The 23,552-nt window shown below is 43.5% G+C and overlaps 1 protein-coding gene across 1 annotated transcript in view; it reads right to left on the bottom strand.

Annotated features, from left to right (window-relative positions):
* The window catches only part of LOC134601732 (collagen alpha-1(VII) chain-like), a 414,484-nt gene that overhangs the window by 86,894 nt on the left and 304,038 nt on the right, over positions 1-23,552 (bottom strand). Inside the window, exon 87 of the mRNA XM_063446237.1 lies at positions 8,121-8,201. Within this exon, the coding sequence (XP_063302307.1) occupies positions 8,121-8,201 (81 nt within the window). The remainder of the gene's footprint in view (positions 1-8,120; positions 8,202-23,552) is intronic.

Genomic DNA, 23,552 nt, shown 5'->3' with positions numbered 1-23,552 from the left:
GCTAAATTAGTAATAGCAAGGCACTGGAGATCTGTATTAGCCTCCACTTACCCATGGTCATAAATCAAGTGCTATTCCAGCTCAAAATGGAGTTGGGAATCTCTAATCAGTTTAAAGAAGGTTTTATAAGAAGATATGATTGGGATAAATGGATTAAGAGAATAGAGGAAATTGAAAAAGGCCTTTGAGGGAATATTAAACGGTAAAGGAAAAAGCTGGTTTCCTTCAGTGTGGGTATTGAATGCGCTTTTGTTTATTTTTATATCATTTGCCTTTTCTCTTTGAGGATAAGGAGAAAAGTGCAATTGGAAGTTGGGAAGAATATTTGTTCTCTACCTTAATTAAACCCTTAAGGACACATGACATGTGTGACATGTCATGATTCCCTTTTATTCCAGAAGTTTGGTCCTTAAGGGGTTAAGGCAGGATCCCTGGCAGAGACACCTAAAGTGTTACTAAATGTTAAGTATCTTTGTAAAGTGTCTTAAGTTCATATTATTTTTATTATTATTATTATTTTATTTTTAATTAATCTTTCTTTTATTAAGGCATTGTATTTGGATGATACAGAATAAAGAAGGGGAGATGAACGCATTGTACACAAGATAGGGATATCACATTAAGAGTTTACATCTCCTTGATATGACTGCCTCATTTTATATTACTGTAAGTAGAATGTAGACATGCTAAACTGCTGGTAAAGAAAAATAAAAACACAGAATATAAAGAATATAAACATGCTAAACTGTTGATTAGGTAGAGTTTAGAAGCCAGACATGCTGAACTGTTGCATCACAATTATAAACAGGCGTATACTAAAAAGAATAGAACAGAGTAAGATTTATACTGCTAAGACAAGCTGGCACCGGAATCGCTATAGTATATATCTATTTGCAGACTAACAATATATGGTTCAATTAGGTCATACTAACTAGCTTGCTTATCTGGAATAAAGTCTGTCTAGCAGCACATTCAACAGGAGTAACTAAAATGTTACATTTATATCGCTGGGAATTAGCACGAGTAGCTTGAATTGAATTTGCACAGAAAGTCTCTATGCCATGCTCGCGTGGCAAGCTGCTGCTCTCGGTGTCCTTCAGCCAACCCCACATGCGGGCCATGTTGGAGATACCTCTGTGTGGTGTGTGTGGCATCTTTCTTCCACCTTGGGGCTCCGCAGTAGACAGTGTCTCAGTGGGTGTCTTGGAAGGTTGTTGTGGTGGTGCTGCGACCCCTCAGATCCTCCAGCCCAGGTTAATGTGGGTCACTTCCCTGTGTCCTTGGGTCCCCCCGCCATGCGTGGTTGGGACCGTGGGCCCTCCGGAGCTCTGCTTTCCCGAAGCCCCTCTGGCTATGTGGACGGTGGGTAGGATATTGGTAGGATACTGGTGACAGAGCTCTCAGAAAGCACGACCGGCCATCTGAGCGGTCAGGCCCTGGCCCCTTATTATTATTATTATTATTGGTATTTATATAGCGCCAGCTTATTCAACAGCGCTTTACAATAAAAGGGGAATTTACCAAATGAGACAATAACAAAATGTAACAGGAACAATAAATAGTTGAGGACCCTGCTCAAACAAGCTTACATTCAAGAGGAGGTGGTGTATAAAAACACAATAGGAAGGGTATTGAGATAGACAGCAAATAGACATGGTGGAAAAGTAGCAGAACTTGAAGTGAGAGTGGAGTGTGGTCCTATAGGAGAGAGCGAGAGGAAGGTTTGAGAGATAGAACTTACTCTTGGAGGCCATAAGCAATCCTGAAGAGATGGGTTTTGAGGGACTTCTTAAAGGATTGAATACTAGGGGAGAGTCTGACAAGGGTATGCAGGCTGTTCCAAAGGAAAGGAGTCACCCGTGAAAAGTCTTGCAGGCATGAATTTGCAGTAAGGGTGCGAGCAACAGACAGGAGAAGGTCCCCAGTAGAGCGGAGAGAACGAGAGGGGGCATACCTATGACTCAGTGAAGAAATACTAGAGAGGCTAGAGTTGGTTAGAGCTTTATAGGTAATAGTATTTTAAATTGACACCTGTAGGGGGCTGGAAGGCAGTGTAAGGATCGACAGAGGTGTGAGGTGTGAGAGGAGCGACAGGAGAGAAAGGTCAGCAGCATTCACCACAGATTGTAGGTGGGCGGTACGGCTTCTGGGGAGACCAATTAGGAGAGAATTACAGTAATCGATGCGAGAGATTACTAGAGCATGAACAAGCTCCTTGGTAGCATCTTGCAAAAGAAAGCAGGTTTTATATTCTGATTTCAGATGTACAGATTTAAGTATGAAAGATTAAAGGTCTTTAGACAGACTGTTATTAATAATCTTTTGAAACAAAATATATTTAAGTATAGACTAACTGGACAACAGCTTAATTATATATATATATATATATATATATATATATATATATTTTTTTTTTATGTACATAAAGGGTAGACACAGCTATGTGCCGAGATTGTGTGTATTGTTTTGACTTGTTTTTAAATGTTTAATGTTTTTGTCCATGTTCAGTGAAAGAAAATTAAGAAATAATTTAACAATTAAAAAAAAAGTTAATATTAGTTAGTATTACCATATTTCTACCTCCAACACAGCCTACAGCAAACTGTTGTGTGTTTTGTATTGGATAACCTCCACTAAGTATAGAATTAATAAAGTCTAAGGGGTGGCCATAAATGCTCCATAATTACATTATTGTTTAGAAAAGCCTACTATTTAACTCCATAACTAATGCTCTCCACTTAATCATGGGACATTATTGTCATGCTTGCAGTCCCCACTTCCTTATCCCCCTTTCGATCTAGATTGTACATTTCCACAAGAATATTGCCCTCATCTCCTCCTGCATTAGTTTGTCAAATTATGTGTTGTCTCTTAGTTATATTGTACTTTTACTTGTAGCATTGTATCCATGGGCAGTGCTGCGGAATGTAATGGCGCTTTATAACTAAAGTACAATAATAATAAATAATGCTTGGTCGGAACATTTCATTGGGCTCTACATTTCCTTTGTAAATCTTTATATTTGTTGTGCATGGGATAAACAGACAATCCTGCAATACCCCAACAGTATTTGCAAGCTTAACAATATATATGTCTAAACTATGGCAAGGCATGTAAAATAACTGCACATTTTAAATAGCATTCAAGCTAGGCTAAGCTGAGGGTGGGTGTGGTCAGTTGCCGCTGTTTGCATCTGATCCTCAGACGGCGTGGTCGGTGCGGTGGGTGCATACCACTGGTAGCCTTCTGCCCAAGTGGACAAGTGTAGTGGTAAACGACTGTTCGTGGTCACATAGTTCTAAAGAAAGGCCCATCCTTCCTCCACTGCATGCCTCCCTGACCTCCATCTTGATGAGATAGCTGAGATGTTGCTACTCTTGCCTCCAGTTGATCCCAGATGTTTTGTAAGATCGCCTCCAACCTCTGCAGAGATTGCTTAATATGGTCAGTCAGGGCTTGATGCTTGAATTTGCACTTTGTGTTCATGATGAGGATGAACGTCCACCATCTTAGCCATCTCCATTGCAGCGGACAAGCAGACAGGCGTGGTATATAGCCAACGGAGGAGATAAGTATATATATTTAAGCAGGGACCTGGATGACTCCCACCGGTCCAGAGGGGGAAGAGGGGAATGGGGCAGCTTGGAGACTCTGCACCTAGCCTGTGATGCACGGATCAGGAGAGTGGCCGGATCCTTGATTCCAATAGGCCTTGTCTGATGTGGCCACAAAATGAACTGCAGGCGGTTTTGGAACCTTGCCCAAGGCTTACTGCTTGTTGCAGAAGGTAAGTTAGTTTCACTGGGTGCTAGGTGAGTGTGTCAAGAGTCAGGATTGTGCGGTGTTTATCAAGTTAGTGAAGGAGCAAAGACAGGATGCGTCCGTCCGCCATGATGGCCAGGTCATGCACCCCTGGGCTCTACATATTAATGGATATACTTTTTTTTTTTTTTTTTTTTTAAATGGTATGTAAATATGCTACCAGTGAGGATGTAAAAGACTTATGGATAGAAATATGCATAGGAGAAAAAAAGAAACATTCATTAAAGGTAGGAATATGTTACAAACCCCCAACCATTAATTCTGATAAGGAAGAGGAATTGATATCTCAAATAAATAAGGCTTTTAATTTTAATTATACAGACACTGATTGGGCCAAAAGGACTAGTAGTACAGTTAATGAAAAAAGGTTTTTGAACCTGTGACATGACAATTTCATGATTCGATTATTAGAAGCACCAACTAAGCCAGATGCTTGTCTGGGTCTTGTGATAACTAACAATGTTGACCTATTTTTAAACATTCAACTTAGGGAGCACTTGGTAAATAGTGACCATAATACGGTATCATTTGAGATTTTAAAAAAAAATGGACTTTCCAAAAATGCTTAGTTTAGAAAAGTCATTTCAATATGATAAAGAGCATCTTTAACAACAAATTGACTGGCAGGAACTATTCGCTGGCAAAAGCACAGAAGATATTTGGAAGGTTTTTAAAACAAAATGACATTTCTTAATAGATACCACTGGGAAACAAATACAAATGTATCAAAGTAAAACCTATGTGGCTTAGTATGAGGATGAGTCAAGTAATAAACTATAAGAAAATGGAATTCAAAACATTTAAATCAGATGGGTCAATTGCATCCTATAACAAGTAAACCAATAGGGCTTGCAAAAACGCAAATTGTAAAAATATAGATGTACTTGGGTTTTGCTAAGGCATTTGATACAGTACCACACAAAAGATCAGTATTAACACAGTTGGTTTAGATATGTGGGTGTATGGGGGGAGTGACAGGGTGCGTGTATGGGGGGAGTGACAGGGTGTGTGAGGGGCTGTGACAGGGTGTGTGAGGGGGCTATGACATGGTTTGGGGGGGCTGTGACAGAGTGGCTGTGACGGTGTGTGGGGACACAGGGTGGGGTGGCTGTGACAAGGTGTGGGTAGGAAGGCTGTGAGAGGGTAGATGGGTAAAAATATAGATGTACTTGGGTTTTGCTAAGGCATTTGATACAGTTCCACACAAAAGATCAGTATTAACACAGTTGGTTTAGATATGTGGGTGTATGGGGGGAGTGACAGGGTGCGTGTATGGGGGGAGTGACAGGGTGTGTGAGGGGCTGTGACAGGGTGTGTGAGGGGCTGTGACAGGGTGTGTGAGGGGGCTATGACATGGTTTGGGGGGGCTGTGACAGAGTGGCTGTGACGGTGTGTGGGGAGACAGGGTGGGGTTGCTGTGACAAGGTGTGGGTAGGAAGGCTGTGAGAGGGTAGATGGGTTGTGAAAAGGTAGAGGGGCTGTGAGAAGGTAGGGGCCTTTAAGAGGGTATGGGGCTGTAAGTGGGTAGGGGGTCTGTATGGTGGGTAGGGGGCTGTGACAGGGTTTGGGGGCTGTGACAGAGTGTGTGCGAGTGGCTGTGATGGTGTGTGGGAAGACAGGGTGGGGTGGCTAGGACAAGGTGTGGGTAGGAAAGCTGTGAGAAGGTAGATGGGCTGTGAGAGGGTAGGGGGTTGTGAGAGGGTGGAGGGGCTGTAAGGTGGGTAGGGGGTCTGTAAGTGGGTAGGGGTCTGTAAGTGGGTAGGGTGGCTGTTTGGTAGGTATGGGGGCTGTAAGGTGGGTATGGGGGCTGTAAGGTGGGTAGGGGGCTGTGAGGTGGTAGGGGTTCTGTTATGTACGTAGGGGAGCTGTATATTGGTTAGGGGGCTGTGAGTGGGTAGGGGGTTGTAAGGTGGGTAGGGGGTCTGTAAGGAGAGCTATATGGTGGGTTGGGTGAAGCTGTAAGGTGGGTAGGGGGCTGTGAAAAGATAAATACCTTTAGTTTTCTATAATTATTTCCTGGTGGTCCGGTGGGCACCTTTCCCTGGTGGGCTGGTTCTCCGGTCTGCAGCTCCGCCCAGTGCAGAGCTGCAGACCACGTTGTAAGTTTTGCGATCTCTAGTCAGAGTGTTGCCATGGTAATCTGCGGCAATGCTCTTATTGGCTGAAGACGGTCTCTGAGCGAGGACCCGACATGTCACACTGCCTACTATATGTTACATGTTTGATTAGTTGTTCTTCAAAACCCCGTGGGCGGTACTATATGTGTAAAATATATATGTGTAAAATGTGCATAAAAGCAGAGTGTTTCATTAAAACTTCAGTTCTACTTCACCCTCAATTTGGAGTGCTGTCTCTTATTGGGGGAATCTGCTACAAGGGATTGCTATGCTAGTCATACTCTCTTGCTATATCACTACTAAGCTCTTGTAAGAGCTTCTTCCTGTCTTGCTCTCTGAAGGAGTCTACGGTGGTTATGGTGTCGGCTGGAGTGCTTGGAGCCCTCAGGAAGCGCTAAGAGCATTCTTCAACGGAGGTACCCAGTCGGGGTGCCTGGTGAACCGTTACGGGGGGGGCTGGGTGAATGAGACACATGATGGCTACGTGAATGAGACACATGGGGGCCTAAAGGAATGAGACACATGATGAGGATGGAATGAAACACACAAATGAAGGTGCTGTGGGGGAATGAGACACATGAAGGGGCTGGGGAAATGCAACACATGGTGGCTAGGGAAATTAAATACATGGGGGGCTAAGGTAATGATACACATGAATGAAAAAAACACATGAATGGAGGTGCTGGGAGGGAATAAGACACATGGCGGCTGGGAGAATGAGACACATGGGAGGGGGGGAATAAGATACATGAAGGGTCTGGGGAAATGAGACATATATGAGGCTGGGGGAATGAGACACATGAAAGGGCTGGGTGAATGAGACACATGGGGGGCTGGGGCAATAAAAGACATGGGGGTGCCTGGGGGAATGAGACACCTGGGACAATATTTGAAATTAGACAATATTTGGTTCTGTTGAATACTCCAATACATTTAATTTTTATTGTTCTATAATTTGCTCAGGATTTTTTCCATTCAGACAAATTCCGATGTTTATTGAATAACCCATATCTGTGTGTATAGTGGTCTGTGGACCTACTTTGCACAGCATTGACCTTCGCATGAGATATACAATAGTCTAATCCCTCAATGTCAACTGGGAGCTAGAAAGAACACATGCTCAATCTGGTAGGTTATCCAAATTTCATTAGATTTCAAAGGTAGCTGCAGAAGGAGTAATCTCAGGTTCCAAAAATCAGTGGCACCATATTATATGTACCTTTCTTCACTCTTAAAATGCATTTTCCCACAGTATATCCTTCACTATTTCTTAAAGTGAACCTGTCATCTACAAATCATGTGTATAATCAGTTCGACCTCGGATAGGTATAAATGTAATCTATACAATGTGTTTTTGCCAAATCATCAGCTAGTGTATGAATTAAAATGTACACTTAAATAATATGCACATGTTTCATATACTGCATGGCGCCCTGGAATCTGCCATCTAAATGTGCACACACCCTTGCTCATATGATGCAATCAGTATCCCACAATTCCTAGCATGTGGGTCCATGCTACTTATTAGGGATACCTTCCTTCACCAACTTCTAACATAGTAGTAAAGTCTAGGAATGACAAAATATTAAGTTCCTTTTATCTATACGTTTATAGGAATTCGGCTAGCACAGTGTACAGATGACTGAATCTCCTTAAAGTGACATAAAATCATGTTAGCCATGACAGGTACCTGTTAAATGAAAGGCCTCTGAAATATAGTATAGTACAGATAATATATAGCAATTAATGCACTCAAAACTGTCCCACAGAATTTAATTATTCCTTATTTACGTGAATGTTTACTGAAAGCCTCCAAGGACAAGCAGTGAGTAAGGAAGTTGCATGACAGAACACATCAGAACTGGAAAAGAAGCAGCTAGAGAGGTAATTAGCAGGAGAAGTGAACCAGAGATTGCATATTTAGAATTCCCTAGCTATCCCCCTGAATGTCTATTTCATATGAAAGCAATCAAACCACATTCGGCTAAATCAGACATTAACAAAGCAAGTACTAAAAAGTAAAATACACTCTTCTATAGCAATGTAACAATATTTCCTCATTATTTTTTTGGTAATAATTGGGAAATATAAATTTCTGTAATAGTTATAAGCATTCCAGTGTTAAAAAAAATGCCCTCCTTCAATAGATCCGTTCACCCAGATAACATTACTACTCATTACCGAATCTCCTTTTTGCCCTTGAAGACCTCTGTCACCTTTTGAGCCTTTCAGTCCATTCTTCCCATCGAATCCTGCTGTGCCCTGGAACAAAATAAACATAGCTAACATATTTGAAAACAATACAGTATAGTTAGTATTGGATAATCTAATGGTTTATTTATTGTTATGTGTTTCACGAGGAAAGTGCTCCGCCTGTTATTTCAACGGACAGATTATATTTTCTATGTTTGTATTGCACGTGTTGCCATTCATGTAGTTATTGTCCGTGACAAACAGTTTTGGGGCCTTCCGGACATATATGAGGCAGACTCCTGAGCATCAGGTGCTCCACTGAAATCCCTTAACGCCTACAAGATCCAAACGCACTACAGTACGCATTAACCATTGCACTACCTTGACACACTCCACTATCACTAGACATTAACCCCGACACTGCACATTAAACCCCCAGCTTACACTGAACTAAACAATAACCCCTACACTATACTAACATGAAATATTAACCCCTTCATAGCTATTTTACGGTACTTTAGCACTATCCATAACCCCCTACAATACCTTTAAACTTACTTGCAATATAAAAAATACATACGGATGTATTGGGGGCTATCTCTATATATAGTCAAACTGTTTAAGGATAGTTTGACAACTTACCTGGGTCCAGATCTTACTTTATCCAGGTGTCAAACAATAAGCCAGAGATTCCTGCTCCAGAGAAGGTGACAACAGGCAACCAGTGGACCCAAGGTAAGTAGTCAAACTTTAAAAAAAAATGTTTACAACTTACTCTGGGAAGGAGCCAGGGCACTTCATGCACCATCAACACTGTAGTTGTTATGGTGCTGGGATTGGTCTTTTAACACACACATTTAGTGACCCAAATCAATGAACAATACTGTTTAATTTTACAGTCACATTTTACCGTCCAATATTAGATGCTAGGTTTCTAACAATAACAGAACACATTAGCAGCTGTACCCCAATACCTAAACATGTTGGAAAGGGTACAATATTACATATATATATATATATATATATATATATATATATATATATATATTTCTCATTACATCACTATTCCATAAAACAAAAACATATAGTGAGGGAAAAAGGTATTTGATCCCCTGCTGATTTTGAACGTTTGCCCACTGACAAAGAAATGATCAGTCTATAATTTTAATGGTAGGTGTATTTTAACAGTGAGAGACAGAATAACAAATCCAGAAAAAGGCATGTCAAAAAAGTTATAAATTGATTTGCATGTCAATGAGTGAAATAAGTATTTGACCCCTTCGACTTAGTACTTGGTGGCAAAACCCTTGTTGGCAATCACAGAGGTCAGACGTTTCTTGTAGTTGACCACCAGGTTTGCACACATCTCAGGAGGGATTTTTTCCCACTCCTCTGTGCAGATCCTCTCCAAGTCATTAAGCTTTCGAGGCGGACGTTTAGCAACTCGAACCTTCAGCGCCCGCCACAGATTTTCTATGGGATTATGGTCTGGAGACTGGCTAGGCCACTCCAGGACCGTAATATGCTTCTTCTTGAGCCACTCCCTTGTTGCCTTGGCTGTATGTTTTGGGTCATTGTCATGCTGGAATACCCATCCACAACACATTTTCAATGCCCTAGCTGAGGGAAAGAGGTTCTCACCCAAGATTTGACGGTACATGGCCCCGTCCATCGTCCCTTTGATGCAGTGCAGTTGTCCTGTCCCCTTAGCAGATAAACAACCCCAAAGCATAATGTTTGCACCTCCATGTTTGACGGTGGGGATGGTGTTCTTGGGGTCATAGGCAGTATTCCTCCTCCTCCAAACACAGCGAGTTGAGCTGATGTCAAAAAGCTCGATTTTGGTCTCATCTGACCACAACACTTTTACCCAGTTCTCCTCTGAATCATTCTTATGTTCATTGGAAAACTTCAGACGGGCCTGTACATATTGTATCGACAGAGATATAAGCAACAGCTGTGGAGAACGGCGGAAGATTATACCTACAGGACAGGTAATCCAGGTGAGGAAAAGGTCCAATAGGAAGAAAGAAGACGCCCACTGGACCACCAATGAATTTAGGGATGAGCCCTATTTAAAGGGACTCGTGGGTTGGGGTTGTTAGGTTGCTTTTTCTGGCATTTGTCACTTTGTGATTTGTTTTAACTGCATGTGCCCTGATGAAGTCCTATTTTCAAAGGACGAAACGTGCAGAACCGACCATACATTTATTCTTCTTTTAAAGATTTTTATTTTCTATGCTGTATTCGATTTAAGCTGCTATTTTTCAACCTACCATCTGGAGTCCTGTATCTCAGTGGTCAACATCTAAGGAAGTGGATAATAGCCCCCCGCCATCATCTGGGGAAGCACCTTATGAATGTCTGTTTTTACTACATTCTTGTGAGTGCATCTAATTTTATAACATGACAGGAGGCTTCGTATTTGCTTAAGTCTCTCTTTACTAGAACTCCACAGCAGCACAGAAAACAACCAATCAGAAAAAAGTTAGGTACTATAAAACTCCCCTCCCCATGCATCATTTCCTCTTTCTTTGCTGCTCCGCATCAGTACAGGTCAGAGTACCACTGCCTCCTGCTTCTAGTGGGTGGCTTTGGGATTTAGTGTGATTTATTTATGATTGTTATGAACTATGCTTGGTTGTGAGATTTATGTGCCTTTCTGGCTCTTTTATTTTCTTTGGGGAATGTTTCCTTTACATTACTGATAGTTTTTCATGTGTTTATTTATACAGATTACTGGTAGTTTGCTATGTGTTTATTTATACAGATTACTGACAGTTTGCCATGTGTTTATTTATACAGATTACTGGTAGTTTACCATGTGTTTATTTATACAGATTACTGGTAGTTTACCATGTGTTAATTTATACAGATTACTGGTAGTTTGCCATGTGTTTATTTATACAGATTACTGGTAGTTTACCATGTGTTAATTTATACAGATTACTGGTAGTTTGCCATGTGTTTATTTATACAGATTACTGGTAGTTTACCATGTGTTAATTTATACAGATTGCTGGTAGTTTGCCATGTGTTTATTTAGACAGATTACTGGTAGTTTACCATGTGTTTATTTATACAGATTACTGGTAGTTTGCCATGTGTTTAGTTATACAGATTACTGGTAGTTTGCCATGTGTTTATTTATACAGATTACTGGTAGTTTACCATGTGTTTATTTATACAGATTACTGATAGTTTGCCATGTGTTTATTTATACAGATTACTGGTAGTTTGCTATGTGTTTATTTATACAGATTACTGATAGTTTGCCATGTGTTTATTTATACAGATTACTGGTAGTTTACCATGTGTTTAGTTATACAGATTACTGGTAGTTTGCCATGTGTTTAGTTATACAGATTACTGGTAGTTTGCCATGTGTTTATTTATACAGATTACTGGTAGTTTGCTATGTGTTTATTTATACAGGTTACTGATAGTTTGCCATGTGTTTATTTATACAGATTACTGGTAGTTTGCCATGTGTTTAGTTATACAGATTACTGGTAGTTTGCCATGTGTTTATTTACACAGATTACTGGTAGTTTGCCATGTGTTTATTTACACAGATTACTGGTAGTTTGCCATGTGTTTATTTACACAGATTACTGATAGTTTACCATGTGTTTATTTATACAGATTACTGGTAGTTTTCCATGTGTTTATTTACACAGATTACTGGTAGTTTTCCATGTGTTTATTTATAGTTTTCTGTTAGCTTTCCATGTGTAAATGTCACAGATTTGTGAGTTTCAGGTAGATATATCACAGATTACTGTGAGTTTCCATATGTATATTTATATCACAGACTACTGTGGGTTCTATGGCTATGTATATGTATACATCACTGATTTCTGTGAGTTCTCAGATTCCTGTGAGTTCTAGGCCAGTGTATATATATATCACAGATTACTGTGGGTTCTATGACTATGTATATTTATCACAGATTTCTGTGAGTTCTATGTCAGTGTATATAGCACGGCTTGCTGTGAGTCTTAGTGCTATAGATATCACGGATTGCTGTGAGTTTCACTGACGGTAGATGTCAGTCCTGTCTATGCCGATACTATTCTATCTTATCAGGCTTCTTGGGAAGATTCATTGAGTTGAAGAGACCTCCTGAAGAGACCATGAGTACTATACCCTTCAGGCGGTACGATGATGATGATGACCTACAATAAAGATAAGATATATCATACAGATCTGTATGTACATGTGCATTACAATTTGCACTTTAAAGAAGGTATTGCTCAGCAGAGCTTGATTTTATGGACACTATATCACTGGAACATATCCAGCTTAAACCCAATATAACGGGTTTTACCTCTATGTTGCCTGCTGGGCACTTAGGTACCGCCAGTCCCGGTTATGGTTTATTCACACAGTAGTACGCTGTCTAAGATTAGTGTCTAAGGGTCCTAGGTCACAGGATACCCGGAGGATTTATAGACATTTAGGGGACTATGCCAAACTCAGAGGTCCCCATTACTCATTTAATATGAAACCCAGGATTGGCCTGCTATGTCTGTGCCCCATTGATTGGCCTGCTATGTCTGTGCCCCATTGTTTGGCCTGCTATGTCTGTGCCCCATTGATTGGCCTGCTATGTCTGTGCCCATTAGAACGGCCTGCTATGTCTGTGCCCATAAGATTGGCCTGCTATGTCTGTGCCCATAAGAACGGCCTGCTATGTCTGTGCCCATAAGAACGGCCTGCTATGTCTGTGCCCATAAGAACGGCCTGCTATGTCTGTGCCCATAAGAACGGCCTGCTATGTCTGTGCCCATAAGAACGGCCTGCTATGTCTGTGCCCATAAGAACGGCCTGCTATGTCTGTGCCCATTAAAACGGCCTGCTATGTCTGTGCCCATTAAAACGGCCTGCTCGGTCCGTGCCCATTTAAACGGCCTGCTATGTCTGTGCCCCATTGAATGGCCTGCTAGGTCGGTACCTACTTGAATGGCCTGCTATGTCTGTGCCTATTTGTTTGGCTAGCCATTCTGTGTCTGTTCGTTTGGCCTGCTGGGTCTGTGCCCTACTCACGGGCCTGCACTATTGGTACCGAACCCCTTTTTGGCCGCAGGCCTGGGGGAATATCACTGAGGAAAACCCAGTGGCCGCCAGTGACATGGAGATAGGCAGGTGTCCAGACCAACACCATTGCCATAATGTTCAAGAGGACACCAGTTTACCGCCATCTGAATATGGTGGGAAGGGTGAAGGCCCTAAACCTCATGCCTGTAGGGCAAGTTTCTTATAAAGACCCCGGACACACCCACGGTTTACTCCAAACCGGCGACGGCACGTCTCCAAGGACCGATACTCAGACCCTTCAGGAGATAGCAGGTTTTTTTTTCCTTGTCTTTGCCAGCTACTCCGTATCTGCCTCCCGATATCCTTATAGGTGTCGGTAGTTTTTTTCCCACGTTGGGTTAGCTCCTGGCCCTGTCCAGTGGGACTTACTTTTGTTACCTTCCGGCCTGCTATTTGCCTTCTATCTGAGATAGAATTGGTGTTTTTTCTCTTATCTTCGTTAATTGTTGCCTTTTGTTTTTTCATGACTTCCTTTTCCTTTTTGCTCGGGTCGTCGCGAGGCCTGACTTGACCTCCTCCGACCTCCCGGGCGCTCGTGGATTGCGGAGAACGTCTCCAGCTTTCCTCAGACTACCAACGGTCTACCTGGACCCCGCGCGCACGGGATCCGGATAGTCGTTGATAGCTTTCCATCATTGTTTCCGAAGATTGCCCTCAGCCTTATGCTGACATTTATAAGAGGTGTGCCGTGCAGTTTAGTCACCTTGAGTCTCTAGGGACTCTAGTTTGCATCACAGGAGGGTGCGGCCCTCCATCACCTCGATCCGAGTATATTTATTTTCAGGAACAGAGGACGAACCCCTCTCATATACAGAACCAAAATACATACATATACAAAACTGATTTGTTTTTAGAGGGCGCAACCCCTCCCTCGACCTCAACCAGATACTGGACTGGATACAGAGGACAGGTGGGAGGACACATTCTCATAGAGAGAACCGGTCACAGAGGTAGACTCTGCTGTTGGTTATTGAAGGGTGCGGCCCACTCGGGCTAGCAGCCGGTCGTATTGCGGTATGCGATCTCATTAGTAGAGAGCGCGGCTCTCTCATACACTCGACGCCCCATTTGTTTATCACACAGTCTTGTACCTGTGCAAGTCATTGAGGACTATGAGAGTGGCGTCCCTCCTGCATTCAATTAGAGCTAACATCCATGCTACTGACTTCGTTCTAGAGGACTGCCTGGTCATGCAATATATACATTTTTAGACGGGATCCCTCTATTCTATCTCCGGTAATGGATCTATTGGATCTGGACCACTGTAGCACGTGAGAATTACTCACAGAGGTATAACGGGGGGAGACTCCCACTTATTTACGCACACTCCTGGAGATGGTGCGGCTAACGGATGGTCCTCCGGTATTACGAGAGTGCGGGTTTTTTGGTATATTCTGCACGATATAATACAGAGAATTACTTTCTGTTTTGGATATCCAGTCCATTACGAACAAACTGCGAAGACAGTTTCTCCCATGTCAGGAGATACGGAGACCTTCATGGAGCAAACGGGCACTACCTTGCTCGGGTGACAAGATCAAGGAGGACTGTTACCCGGTCTGAAGGTAAAACTGTACATATTGACAACATGGTGAGACCTTGGGATAAGATGGCAGGACTGCCCTGTCTCCTCGGAGCACGTACCTGGTGGACATGGTTCGGAGATGGAGGACCCTCCGTCTCTGCACTATTTATCCCTAACGGGAGCCGTTTGGTTGGATTCGCGCTAACCTACTTTTCACCTACTGTCGAGGTGACATACGAGACTTTAGGGAGGTGCCTGATGTGCCCCGAATCCTACACAGACATCTTTCACTCTTGGACGAGGGCATTTTCTGGATGGAAATCTGCGTTCCGGTTTGCTTTTCCCATCCCTTTGAAGATTTCTGGGATTCACTATTCCCAGAGTAGTCGACCACCGTTTCCTCCACACAAGTTCAGTTCGGAACCCTGAATGGACGTCCTTTGGAGTCTTTTCTCTGCTGTGTCCGAGGATTACACAGTCCATTTGGAATATTGGGATCACTTAGAATACGGCTGGTTTGGCCACACTCTTGCCTGCATTATGAATTTATTCTCGGATGAGACATCTCACCGGGTAGGACAGGAAGGAATGGAAGATCCTCCTCAGTTTTCTATTGTGATTTTGGTGGTGGACTTAGGCGCATTCCTTGAGATTGGAGATCTACCTGCAAGGCCACATCACCGAATGACCCTGGCACGATCGGAGAAGCCGCCTTACGGATCATGAGTTGAGACATGGTGGCTGTTTCTTCTCGCGACCCTAAGTCCGAGATTGACCTTCGATATGATATCTCTATGGTATCACTGCTAGGAAACGGGTCGCAACACCACGTACAATGGATTTACCAGCGGATGGTACTTTTTTTCCATATTTGAGATGCTTCGTCGGCTGGCATCTTCTTTGATCTGTCTGCTGTCGTTTATCGTACTTGGAATATCCAATTAGGATTACTCTGATATTTCCTGGAATTGATACCAGCGACACAAACAGCGTTGGATTGGTGAACTGAGCGTTGAAACAGCAAATACGAAGCCTCCTGTCATGTTATAAAATTGTAGATTATGCTAGCTTTAGTGTACCTATAATCTTAATTTTATTAATGACAGGAGGCGAGTATTTCCCACCCATTCTTGTCCCTCCCTTGTTTCATGTTTTAGTTTAGATTATCAGGTACGTATGCAACTCTGTTTGTTGTCTCTGCTACCTGTCGCTTATTCCTTATGTCTGTGCCTTTTTCATAAGTAGGGTTGGCATATCTACATATTAAGGTTAATTTTGGTTGCTACATTGGGTACCTACATGCTTATTCAGAGTACATTTCATTGGATAATCAACCTGTTCGATTCTGTTTTTCTCTCGTTTCAGTTTACAGTCCATCAACACTATCTAGTAGGACGGTTACTCTCGGATGATGGACATCGTTATTTTCATCGTATCTAGGACTTTGTTTCTTCCCCATGATGTTTCTCTGCCTATTATTCTGTTTTGTCGCAGCTTGAAAGAGGAAATGATGCATGGGGAGGGGAGTTTTATAGTACCTAACTTTTTTCTGATTGGTTGTTTTCTGTGCTGCTGTGGAGTTCTAGTAAAGAGAGACTTAAGCAAATACTCGCCTCCTGTCATTAATAAAATTAAGATTATAGGTACACTAAAGCTAGCATAATCTACAATTATAGTTGATATTATTCTGTTATACAGATTTACACTGTGTTTTGTGAATCTTTCATTTCTAGATTATCAGCCGTTTCCCTTTTTGCTGTGTATACATTTTGTGCCTGTACATGTGCTTTCTTGAGCAGGGGGACCTTGCGGGCGCTGGAGGATTTCAGTCCTTCATGGCGTTGTGTGTTACCAATTGTTTTCTTGGTGACAATGGTCCCAGCTTCCTTGAGAACATTAACAAGATCCTCCCGTGTAGTTCTGGGCTGATTCCTCACCGTTCTCATGATCATTGAAACTCCACAAGGTGAGATCTTGCATGGAGCACCAGACCGAGGGAGACTGACAGTTATTTTTGTGTTTCTTCCATTTGCGAATAATCGCACCAACTGTTGCCACCTTCTCACCAAGCTGCTTGGTGATGGTCTTGTAGCCCATTCCAGCCTCGTGTAGGTCTACAATCTTGTCCCTGACATCCTTGGACAGCTCTTTGGTCTTAGCCATGGTGGATAATTTGTAATCTGAATGATTGCTTCTGTGGACAGATGTCTTTTAAACAGGTAGCGAGCTGAGATTAGGAGCACTCCCTTTAAGAGAGTGCTCCTAATCTCAGCTCGTTACCTGTATAAAAGACACCTGGGAGCCAGAAATCTTGCTGATTGATAGGGGATCAAATTCGTATTTCACTCATTGACATGCAAATCAATTTATAACTTTTAAAATACACCTACCATTAAAATTATAGACTGATCATTTCTTTGTCAGTGGACAAATGCTCAAAATCAGTAAGGGATCAAATACTTTTTCCCCTCACTGTATAATGTAAAAGAAAACTTTACTTGAAGAAAGTTGTTTGCTGTGAGTGTGGACGTATAGTGCAATGGAAATAACACAGAATGTTATGACAAAATATCTATTACATACTTCTGAGGGAGATGGCTCATGATCCCGAGATGTGATGAATAAGTGCCACTTATTGAAGCTGTTTAAAATCAATTCTCAGAAGGCAGAGAATCCATGATTATGTACATGGGAGGAAAGAGATTTACATATTGATAATCCATTACAGCTCCTAAGTACTTTTCTAACAGAATTGCTGTATTATTTACTAAAACATACAGGCAAGGAAACTGCTTAAATATGAAAGCATTTAGAAAAATCAAAGATTTGCCTCCCACTAGCAAAGATGATCTGATAATATGTTAATCTAAGATTAACTCTATGTCTACCAAATACTGGATGCAAACCCCTGCCGATCCATTATGAAAGAATAGTGTCTTCTTCCTGTTGGTAAATGAGTACGAAGACGTGTGATGTCATTGTGACTCAGAAAGGATTAATGGATCCTCGACCCTCTATATGACTCAATATTCTGCACCAAGACACTCTGGTCTCGCTTGATGTTTATGACACCTTACAGATTACTAATATAAACTCTTCAATAACGCATCAAGTAAATTGCAAAAATGAAATGGAATGTTGCTTATCGCAAATAGTTTCTCAATTAGTCTCTACATTAAGCCAACAACTTTATAATATTAAAACTTGAACCAAAATCAAGTGCAAATTTAAGACCAAAATTGTCACGCTGGAAAAATACCTGTGGGATAATCTTCCCATTCAGCTATTTTGGCCAAACATGTGCAATTACTTTTAAAATTCTCCACAATTCCTAGATTGACACCACAAAAAAAAATCTGAAAATTATTTAGAGAGGGGGAAAAAATTGTTGCCACGTGGACTAGTTGAAAAATGATGTAAAGTTACCCATTGCAGCTGCACAACAATGATATCTAGAGAGCAAAACTTAATGGGTGTGCTTAGCTGTCAATTACTGCTTATAGTACCGTATTTTCAGAGGCTAGAATATCTTCAAAATAGTTTCTCTAGAAAGTAGCTTAGGTAGACCAGGTGTCTCTTTTACATTTTTTTACACCTAAAAAAGCCTTCTATGCCCAGGAAGCCACCATGGCCAGTGTGGAATAAGTGTCAGCATTTTGTTTGAACTTGGTCTAACAGGGTTATTTGATAAAGTGAAAATTCAAAGTGAATTTCAAATTTAAAGCCAATGTAGGAGAACTGATAGCAAACTTTTTCCAGGTCTGCAATTTTGACCTTAAATTTGAAATTCATTTTCAATCACCTAGAATTTTAACTTTAGGTGAAAATGGACAAAATCCAACAGCATTGGCAAGTCTCAAATTTACTAAAACCAAATGTGGACAGAATTTAGTCATGCAAATGATCCTGCAGCAATCGTCCAGGTGCATTCATTGTCCGGATTAAAATTGGTCTTGTTTTTCATCTGAACCCAATTACAAGGTGTAGGATTCAAAAACTTCACAAAGCACTGGTTTTGATTAAATTTGGGACTGAATGCATCTCGTAGGATGCACGTTCACAAATTATCATTCACTTGCTTTCATGCAGTAACAAGTATTTTTTCTAAGAGATGCTACTTTTTGCCTGATGAATATAATTTTATAGATGACCAATTTAGTATACAGTGAGCCATAAGGTTCTGTGACACAGTTTTGCCAGAGAGTTCTCCTACCAATATTATGAGGCCAGATAAATCTGCCATTGGGAATTTTTCCTGCTCAGTGGCAGATACAAGGGGACAACACCAGGGGAAATGCTCCCCTGAGAAGGTTAAATCTGGCCTGCAGCAGGATCTGAAAGAATGACCAACTACCAAATTTCTGTGGCCATGTTGTTTATATAAATCTATGCAGATGCATAAACAGACACCACAAGGCCCCAGTGCGAAGATTGCCCTTGGGTCCCCCACTCCCCTCCATGTGTTTCATCCTCTCCCCAGCCACTCCATGTGTCTCTTCCCCCAGTGTGTCTCATTCCCTCCACCAGCCCCATCAAAATGTCTCATTCCCTAGCCCCAGTCAGTTCATACATCTCATTCCCTCAATGCGTCTCATTTCCCCCTCGATGCATTCCCTTTTCCCCCTCCATGTGTCCTATTCCCTTTCCACCTCAGCCCCTCCATGTGTCCCATTCCCTCCCCCTAGTCCCTCCATGTGTTCCATTACCTTCCCCCCAGCCCTTCCATTTGTCCCATTCCCTCCCCCAGCTCTTCCATGTGTCTCATTTCCTCCCGAAGCCCCCATATGTCCCACTCCCAACTGCCAGCCCTGCCATGTTTCCGTTCCCTCCCCCAGTCCCCCATGTGTCCCAATTCCTCCCCCCAGCCACTCTGTGTGTCCATTCCCTCCTCCAGGCCCTCCACATGTCCCACTCCCTCCACCAGTCCCTCTATGTGTCCCATTCCCTCCCCCCAGCTCTTCCCTTCCCCAACACGAAAACACATGGAGGCCCCATTACCTCCCTCCTCAGCCCCTCCATGCGTCTCATTTCCCCCCTCCATGTGTCCTATTCCCTTTCCACCCCAGCCCCTCTATGTGTCTAATTCCACCCCCCAGTTCCTCCATGTGTCCCATTACCTTCCCACAGCCCTTGAATTTGTCCCATTCTCTCCCCCCAGTCCCTCCATGTGTTCCATTCCCTCCCGCAGGCCCCCATATGTCCCATTCCCTCCCCCCAGCCCTGCCATGTGTCCATTCCCTCCCCAGCACCCCCCCATGGTTCCCATTCCCTCCCCCACAACCACTCTGTGTGTCCATTCCCTTCTCCAGTCCCTCCACGTGTCCCATAGCGCTTTTCTCCTGCCAGTTATCCAGCAACCGCGGGCCCGAGAGGTAGTGTGGCTGTGCACTGGCTGAGAAGATATGGTGGCCCTGGAGTGATGGGCCTGGTCACAGCTGTGACCCCTGTGACAGTGGTAGTTATGACACTGAATCTATGTATCTATCTCTATGTGGCTGCATATGTCTGTATGTGGGTGCAGATATCTGCTTGTGGGCATCTATATGAACCGCTGTTAATGTGAATATAGATGTAGGTATTTGTCACTGCTGACAGAGCCCCTTTAATACATTTCTGAAAGCCTTTCGTATTTAATTATGATTTGAAAATGGAAAGCAATTATTTGCTTTGATTTCCTTTGGCTGTTAATAGACAGTTTATTAGAAAACATGTTTGTAATAAAGCTATGAATAATTGCCTTCCATGTGATTTAATTATCAATGATATACATTTGTTAAGCTCCTGCTGTTAGGTAATGACAGCGTGCATACATTTAACACCATTAAATTAACATAGTATGCAACATACAAAAAACACCTGCAGTCTTTCTGAAATGAAGATGCTGTGTTACAACCTCTTAACAAGACACTCTAGGAATGTTATAGTGTTTGGAATTTCCTTGTGCATTTTTTATGTTAAACAAGTACTCAGATCCATGTATTCTAGTCGAATCGCCACCGGGGTAAAGTTCTGACTGGCCGCACACATGGTCCCATGCCCAAAACAGTTCCAGGGCGTTTGCTGCGTTTGACGGTCAGCTTCCGGGAGTTCCCATACGAAAACAAACGAAGGTCCCCACGGGCTCATAAGGAGTGAATAGTCTCTTTGTTCAAGAGAGTCTGGTCACCAAAAAGCGCTCTGCTGGCTTGTCCCTGGGGTCCACGAGGTCCGGTAGCCGAACCAGAGTTCCATACACATGGTGTTAGGCCACCCAGAAAGAGCACTTAAGTCTGGTTACTTGGTAGTTAACGAGCGGGTGGTTGGTGTTCAGAAGTTTGCAAATAAAAACCAGGTAAAAGCACTTTGGGTTCGGGGAAACTTGGCAAACGAAATAGGGGGAACTCTTTCTGATAGATGAGTAATAGTGAGTTCATCACAAGTAATTGAAGTGATTTTTTTTTTTTTTTATATTGTGTGCCATTTAAAGGCACCCCACACTGAAAATGGCCTAGAGGGTCCTTTTAAATATGTATATCCCATTCTATATAGAGTGACTAGGGTAGTAAACCACCTCATCATAATTTTATACATATATTCACGAGGTTGTACACAGACACTCTGGAGGCTGCATCCCAAATATCTTCCCATTCTGCCAGAGGCGTAGCGTGGGGGGTGCAGGGGGGGCCGGCCGCACCGGGCGCAACATCTGGGGGGGGCGCCAGGGGCGTATTAGCCGCGAGGCAAACAAGGCATTTGCCTTGGGCGGCATTTTCCAGGGGGCGGCAAAAAAAGCCGCCCCAAATGCCCAAGGCAAATGTCTTGTTAGCCTTGCGGCTAACAGACATGCCGGCGGGCTGCTAGGCTGGGCGGGCGGCATTGGTGGGCGGCCGGCGAGGGAGCACTTCCTCTGAGCTGTCTGCTCAGTTCCCTCGCGCGCCGCAGAGTGAGGCTGGGAGCCGGAATATGACATCATATTCCGGCTCACAGCCTCACTATGCGACACGCGAGGGAGCTGAGCAGACAGCTCAGGGGAAGTGCTCCCTCGCTAGCCTGCCGCCCGCCAATGCCGCACGCCCAGCAGCCACTGGACCACCAGGGAGGAAGAGAACCCCCTCCCCCCCCCAGCATTTCCAAAGGTAAGGATGCTGGGGGGGTTACATTTAAAAAAAAATATGTGTTAAAAATGTGAGTGTGTGTGTATGTGTCACGGTAATATACCCCAACACGCAGGAATAGTACAGATAGTCAGGAGACAAGAAACCAGGGTTCGTCTTACCAGACCTTAGAATGGCCGGACTTGACGAGAAGAAGCAAGACAGAGTCTAGAACAAGCCGAGGTCAAGGGAACAGAGAGACAGCGTAACGTAGAACAAGCCGAGGACTGGTACACAGAGGACAAAATAGCGGATAAGCAAGCAAGGATAAAGAGAGAGCGGAGTCAGGAACAAAGCCAAGGTCAAGCACCAAAAAACCAACTGAACGATACAAGCACTAAAGGGAAACTGGACAGAAACCACGATAGGGCAAGGAGCAAGGGAAACAGGTGAGTATAAATACCCTAAGGTTCACTTTGATTGGCCCCTGTCATATCCACGCCCCCAAAATGTGAGTGTATGGGGAATGTGGCCTGACAGGGGCCAATGGGAGACTGATTCTAATTTAGTCTCCCACTGTCCCTTTAAGAGCGCGCCCGAGACGCGCGGCGCGCTCTTAGTGTCGGGCGGGACACGTGACCGCTTCTCGCGGCCACTGCCCGCCTGACTGATCATCTTGTTGGCTGAGCCGCGCGCGGCTCGTGCAGGAGCAGGACCGCGCGCAGCGAGAAGAGAGGACCCCGGCCGGCCCCTGGAGAGGGTAAGTACCGCTACAGTACCCCCCCCTGAAGACACGCCCACCGGGCGGGGAGGAGCAGGCCTGGCAGGAAAACGAGCGTGGAAAGAACGCACAAGGCGAGGAGCGTGAACAGCGTCAGCGGAAATCCAACTGCGTTCCTCAGGCCCATAGCCCTTCCAATGTACCAGATATTGGAGGCGACCCCGAAGCAAACGAGAGTCAATTACAGCCGCCACTTCAAACTCCTCATGGCCCTCCACAGAAACCGGAGGAGGAGGAGGGACATGCCGAGTATAACGGTTGCACAGGAGGGGTTTTAACAAGGAGGTATGAAACACGTTAGGAATGCGTAAATTTTTTGGAAGATCCAATGCATACGAGACAGGATTAACCACATGCAAGATACGAAAAGGACCAATAAAACGAGGGGCCAACTTCATAGAAGGCACACGAAGACGAATATTGCGAGTAGAAAGCCAAAGCCGGTCTCCCACAGCATAGGATGGAGCCGCCCTGCGATGCTTGTCTGCCTGAACCTTCTGACGAGCAGCTGAGGCCACCAAAGAACACTGAACCTGCTCCCAAGTATTACGTAGACTAGCCAAATGTTCGTCCAGAGCTGGCATGCCCTGTAAGGAGAATGCAGCTGGAAGAACCACGGGATGCCGGCCATAAACAACGTAAAAAGGGCTGTTAGTGGAGGATTCATGAGCAGCATTATTACGAGCAAACTCAGCCCAAGGAAGAAGGTCAGCCCAATTGTTCTGATGGTGGGACACGAAACAACGAAGATACTGCTCTAGAGATTGGTTGGCACGTTCAGCAGCTCCATTAGACTGGGGGTGGTAGGCTGAGGAAAACGAGAGGGAGATACCCATCTCTGTACAAAACGATCTCCAGAATCTGGAGATAAACTGGCTACCCGTATCGGACACGATCGAAGTGGGAATACCATGCAACCGAAACACCTCCCTGGCAAAGAT

The sequence above is a fragment of the Pelobates fuscus genome, chromosome 3, assembly GCF_036172605.1.
Source record: "Pelobates fuscus isolate aPelFus1 chromosome 3, aPelFus1.pri, whole genome shotgun sequence".
Lineage (NCBI taxonomy): Eukaryota > Metazoa > Chordata > Amphibia > Anura > Pelobatidae > Pelobates > Pelobates fuscus.
This window is presented reverse-complemented; position numbering and strand designations above follow the sequence as displayed.